Here is a 6,264-nt window from a genome sequence, read left to right on the forward strand (position 1 = left end):
TTGTAAGGTTTCAGGTTAAGAAAAACACTTTTTTGCTGCCCTAAAGACATTTTGAACACAAAGGAACAGTAATTATGTATCTCAATCGACATTTGTTGTGATAAATAAAAAAAAATGAGGTCTTCTGCACTACTGGTGCACCACTTTAAAAGTTGAAAGGAAACAGCTAACATGCCGAATGATCAAGGTGCTTGTCAACCACGAACTTCCGAAGATGGTCAGTCACAATAGGGCCATACCCCCATTTATACGAGAGAAAATAAGCCGCGGCTTTCTCTGGCCGCGGCTTACTGGAGACTCGATTGTTCACCCAGTATAAATGGTACAAAATCTATGTTCACGTCTTTTTCAAGCCGCGGCTTATATTGACCTGGGAATATATATTCGTATAAATAGTTCCTTTTGTGTATTTTGTACACCGTGGCCAGAGTAAGCTGCGGCTTATTTTCTCTCTTATAAAAGGCCCTAATATTGCACGACGAGAAAACATCAGTCCATCGTCCACGTGGAGCGTACCCATGAGGTACTTTCTTGCTCGATCGTGAGCTGTCAGATTGGGCGGAAGGTGGGAACTTCCTTCTTCGTCGAAGAAAAAGCGAGCGTTTTCACAACAAACTTATCCATGAGTAAGTTTTTATCAGTTTTCAACGAAAGAAACTACATTTTGCCGAAAAACTTACAACTTCGCTTATTTTTCACAAATCTCTTCTCAAAGAGAAGGCAATTGTGTCATTTCAGTGGTGTGTATATAAGGGCCTGTTTGTGTTGCACCAATAGAAGGAGACTCGTACCAGGTCCCCGACATGAAAAATAAAGCCTTGAACTTCGAATGTTTATGAAATAGAAGGTGACAAAGGTTTGTTAGCCTTTTTCCAAGATAAATCATCTTAAAAATGGCGTTTTTAGTCAGGAATTTCAAAGAAACGTGTTGATTTATGTTTCATTTTATGAATTTTGTGCGTCCTTTTGTGAATTATGCGATTTTTTGTGAATTGTGCGATCGGATGCAATTTGAGGTCGATTATGCAAAATCGCACCATCGCGTAATATCAGAAGGCCTGCCTTAAGAATTAATTAGTAGTAGATAGAGGAGAGGAATCTGGACAACTGATTGCATGAGTGAAAATGTGGTTCGGCCGGGAACCACATTTTCACTTATGTAATCAGTTGTCCGGATTCCTCTCCTCAATCCACTATTAATTATATATATATGTATATAACATTTATTAAAATATATACACCTTGCAGTCTTTCAACTGAATTATGTGCAATAAAATACAGTACTGTAATAAATTTTACTATAAGTAAAATAATTAAGTATATTGCTGATATAAAAACGATAAAACTATTAAAGCAGAAAATCCGCCTACACTTGAAAGATTGGAAATACACTAATTGAAAGAAGATGACTAATAATAAAAGACTACTTGTAACGATCTGTTTTGCAAATTTGAATAACAAATGTTCTATTATTCCTCAATTTTCTACATTTAGACCTTGGTGGAAGCAGACTAGCTAATTTATGATTATTGGTATGTGAGATCTCATTAAAAGCTTTAAAGAAAGCGACTCACGTCTATCATATAAGATGGCTATCTTTAGTCCGTCATGGTACTTATAATCTGGCAAAATAATGCGCATTGCGCATTTTTGGATATACGCTCAAGATCTTCAGACAAATATCGAGGAAGGCTTCGATGAAAAAGCATACAAGCGTATTCAGGAACTGATCTTATTGCACTACAATAAAATAACACAAGGTCATTGCAACTAACTCCAGCTCTCTTTAATTCTCTTAACAAATATAAGCACTTTGCAGCTTTCGCAGTGATCTTGTCAATATGATCGCTTCATTTAAAGTCCTTCCTAAAAGTTACTCCTAGAATCTTTGCAGTACTGACTTGCTCAAACTCCAAACCGTCTGAAATTACAGACGCATAAGATGGAGGCAACCTCTTGAAGCATGTGCGAAGCTCCTTGCATTTACTGGAGTTTAAGTGGAGATGGTTTTCACAGGACCGTGAACTGATTTCTTCAACGACTTGCTGGAGTGACCTTGGACATTATGGCAGTACAATCTCAGAAACAATTGTATCATCGGCAAACTTCCAAATATGAAACGATTCATCAGATAGTAACTGCAGGTTGTTGATCATTACAACAAATAACCAGGGTCCTATTCGGATACCTTGGGGGACCCCAGCAGGGACATGTATCCAACTGGACCGAGTTTCATTTATCTTAACTCTTTGCTGCCTCTCAGAAAATGGACTATCCAGTTCACAACGGTTGGCTTGACACCTAAGCTATAAAGCTTAGCAATTAATACATGGTGGTCGACCAAATCAAATGCGTTCCGGAAGTCCAGAAGCGCAGTTCTAACAGTTGCACCAGTTGAGTCAGTGGCACCCAGCCAGGTATGTAACATAGAAATCAGGGCATGGGTAGTAGACGTGCCTGGAATGAACCCATACTGGGCGGGGTCAATCGATGACATGATAGCTGGTTTAAGCTCTTGGTCAATAACAAGACTCTCTGCAACTTTTGAAAGTGTGGCGGAGCATGGTAGTTAGGTCCCGTCTAGCTGTTTTTGTGGTTCCACATATCTGCTTTACCTTGCGCCACCAATCACAAGGATTATGAAGGTGTCACAAGGTGTCATGAAGATCTCCAATTTTGTTTGCATAATAGTTCTTACAGCAGCGTTTTTGCTCTCAGGTGACTTTATTTCTCAATATCTTGTACAACATTCTATTTCCCAAAGCCAAAGCCTGTTGGCGGCGAGCAATTAGGTCTTTCAGCTGAACAGATATCCAGGGTCAATCAGTTTCATGCACTCTAATCGAACATTCAGGCATCATGGTATTTAGCCCGTAATTTATTACGTTGGTCAGAGTTTGGAGCTTTTGTTCACAAGTCTGCTCCGCAGATAACAATTCAGACCAGGGCACGTGGAGTAGGAAACGCCCAAGAGTAGCCCTCTTGCTAGGACGCTTGTCACATGCCTTGATGTTCTTGTGCTGGGGCTTCAAGTTCTTGTCTCGAATGTTAGCCTCTATCAGTACTGAATGGTGATCAGACAGCCCAAAAGGAGGCAGTCTGCTTGGGTAAGCATAGAACGAAGAGATATTGGTAAAAATCTGATCAAGAGTTCTGTCCCCCCTAGTCAGTATCTCGCAGAAAGCAAAAACCATCAACCATAACAAATAGTCATATTATAAAGTGATATTTCCAAAGTTCAAGCGACAAGGTTGGATACTAGAAGAAATGTAGGCAGAAGTTCGCGGAGCATGATTCAGGGCAGCCAAACGGCGCCTATTTTAGTCTGAAAACCAAAACAGTCGCCTAAAACCAAAATTAATCATTAATGCTTCCAGAAAACATTAGTCTAAAAAAATGATTTGTTAAACAGTCAGAACCTGAAATCTATAGATATCTATATACATCTGTACCTACACTTCTCTTCTTCCAAACATTATTTTAACTAAAACATGGATTTTGGCAGGGGTGAAAACATGCCTTAAACACAAATTAATTGCAAGTCCATAACTTGGTAACTATTTCAACGCAAGGATCGGTGAGTTGTGACTGCTAAAAAGTATAATAACTTAAACATTCACTAGAAAAGGGAATACAAATGACGTTAAAAGCAGCTATTTAAATTCTTTGATAATAGGGTTACGTTCCCAATGACACAATGACACTCAAAATCAAATTCGCATCTGATTGAATCATTGATCATGTTGCACAATATTGCCATTTCCCTGCAACCTGGTACAAGCCAATTCACACATCAACGAAAACCTTGGGAGACCTGCTTCTGCTCTTTACTTTTTGTACCGAGTGGCAACAAACTTTCCAAATTAAAATTGCGTAAAAAACTCACCTTTTCTGCAGCTCTTTCCTCACGAAATGTAATTTTCCAGGAGCAAATTTTCCAAGGATACTAGTTGGATTGGACTTGCAAACGTTTTACACAACATAGACGTTCTCTAAGAATACATTCCACTTGAAACTGGCATTAAAACTAGTCTTGATTGCTCTAAAAAGAAGGAAACCAACAAGCTACCGATTCTCAAATGGCAGTCATTTTTGTGTTCTTCTCGGGAGTGCTTTTCTCACGAGAGCCAATGATAGCCCCGGAAACGTATCATGTGCCATATTGCGTTGCTCATGCGCAGACATTTTTGCCAGTGAAGACCCATAGCAGAGGTCTCTTTTCACATACTCGTCAGCCCAGTGAACGCAAAAGAAAAGAGACCTGTGCTAACAGGGAACAAAACTTTAAAAGCATACTGAAATCTTGATTTAAAAAAACTGGCCTAACCCTTCCCCACCTGAGAGTGAGACTTTTACTCTGGTTACTGCCAGGCGATTTTACTTGCCATTTGGGGGCGCTTTAGGTGGGAATAGGTTAACAGCATCTAGGTCCACTCGTAAGCTATGTCCCCTTTAGTAATGGCTTTAGGCAAAGGTTAAATATCTTCTTTGAATCTGGATGCTTTCAGATTGATCACAACACTATCAGACAAGTGTGGTCTATGTAAATGTCTGTAAAATGGTGTGTGTTTCCTCATCAGTGCAGACAATAACAGACATTTTGATTTACAACAGAAATCCAGATGTTATTCAGGGAAACAGTCATTGATGAATTCCATCACTGGACGTCTAAATAAGAAAGTTAATTGTGAACACTTTTTAATTTGCAGTTTATTGACTTGTGCATTTTATTGGGATGTGACTATTGTGACTCCATCAAAGGTATATTCAATTTGTAAGTTGGTGTTGTCAGCTGGTTTCTATCAACGGAAGCATTTCCAAAGTTTCTATTGTGTCAGAAGATGCAGACAATTTTTATTTTATTTTTCAAAGTACGGTGAATTCAGTAACAACTGAAGTATAAGGAGACAGGCAAAAGATAATGTTCATTCAGATTCTTTGTCACCTGGGGTATCGAAATGTATGAATGCTACTGTAACGGAACAGCAGCGTTGTATTGTCACAGGGATTTCAGCAAACCAGTTATCCCTGTTACAAGACTGCTACACGCTCACCCAGTCTTATTCAGAGTCTATCTCCTCTTGCGCCAGCATGACGCTACAAGTAGCTCAACACCAATTAACAGTCCCTTCAGTCTAGTTCACCCACATTTCACTAAGCGTTTCTGCCGTTAAATTTCCCCCCTCCAACAAAATGTGTCCCCACATCAGGGTGCCGTTAAAACAATTACCGGTAGATTTAACAAAAACAAAGGCTTGAATCCTCCTCATGTAACACTTGAAAACAGGCAAAATAGCTCATCAATAAAAGTCAACAAAAAAAGGGAAATACTTTCGAGTCTCCTCAACTAACACCCAATTCTTAAATGAGTTATATCGCGTTCATCGGATAAAGTGTTGAAATTGACTTAAATGGAACCAATCTTCCTTTGCAGAATGGAGCAGCTGATACTGAGAACTCAGTTTACAACGCAATCTAGTCCTATCTTTTCCCGCCCCTCAATGTCACTATCACTTGCTCAGTGGAATTTATGTTCTGGGCACTGTTCAAGCCCCACAGTCAACTGGCTACAAGTTTTGTATCATACAAACACAGAAACTTGGGTTTTCATCTGGAATGGGCCCTTTCCAGGTTAGTGATCACGTGGTACAAAAACCGCCATACTGGGACACAAATTGCCCACTGGAACATCTAAAACAAAAAAATATTGAAATTATCTTCGTTGAAGATGTCCCAGTGCGCAATTTGCGTTCCAGTATGGCGGTTTTTGTACCATGTGATCACTAACCTGCAAAGGGCCCATTCTTGATGTGATACAAACAACACTTTTTGGCTTCTCCCTTTCTTTTTCTGCGGGTTTTGCAGCACACACTCTCCCCCTTCACATACGCATTGCAATACGACCTCTGGTCGTATAGGTTTTTCAGGTGTTCGCTCTCCATCCTCAAATGATCGCGTGCAAATTGGTGTATTGCTTCCAAACAATTCCTTAAGTGCATATACGTAGTCCGTACATCGTGGAGTTTCCAATTTCGCTGGTGGGGTACTAAAAATATGTCCAGAGGCAGTCTCTCTCCTTGACAACAAAACACGTTGGGTGTACATCTAGTACTCTCATGGACCTTAAATAAAATTCAAACAGGGGCCAGAGAGAAACTGAATCCTCAAATGGAGCGCAACACCCTCACAGAACAGATATCATACGCAAACGTCAACTACTCACCAAAAGCTAATTCATGGACCTACTATCGTCATTTGCCTAAT

The 6,264-nt window shown here is 39.8% G+C and overlaps 1 protein-coding gene across 3 annotated transcripts in view; it reads left to right on the forward strand.

The window, feature by feature from the left end:
- LOC137999528 (flap endonuclease 1-like) overlaps positions 1–6,264 on the forward strand; it is a 125,731-nt gene that overhangs the window by 82,359 nt on the left and 37,108 nt on the right. Inside the window, exon 11 of one of the 3 annotated variants that reach the window (XM_068845332.1) lies at positions 4,710–4,761. The exons of the other annotated variants lie outside the window; for them this stretch is intronic. Within the exon in view, the coding sequence (XP_068701433.1) occupies positions 4,710–4,761 (52 nt within the window). The remainder of the gene's footprint in view (positions 1–4,709; positions 4,762–6,264) is intronic. 3 annotated transcript variants of the gene reach the window in all.

This window comes from Montipora foliosa, chromosome 1 (assembly GCF_036669935.1).
Source record: "Montipora foliosa isolate CH-2021 chromosome 1, ASM3666993v2, whole genome shotgun sequence".
Lineage (NCBI taxonomy): Eukaryota > Metazoa > Cnidaria > Anthozoa > Scleractinia > Acroporidae > Montipora > Montipora foliosa.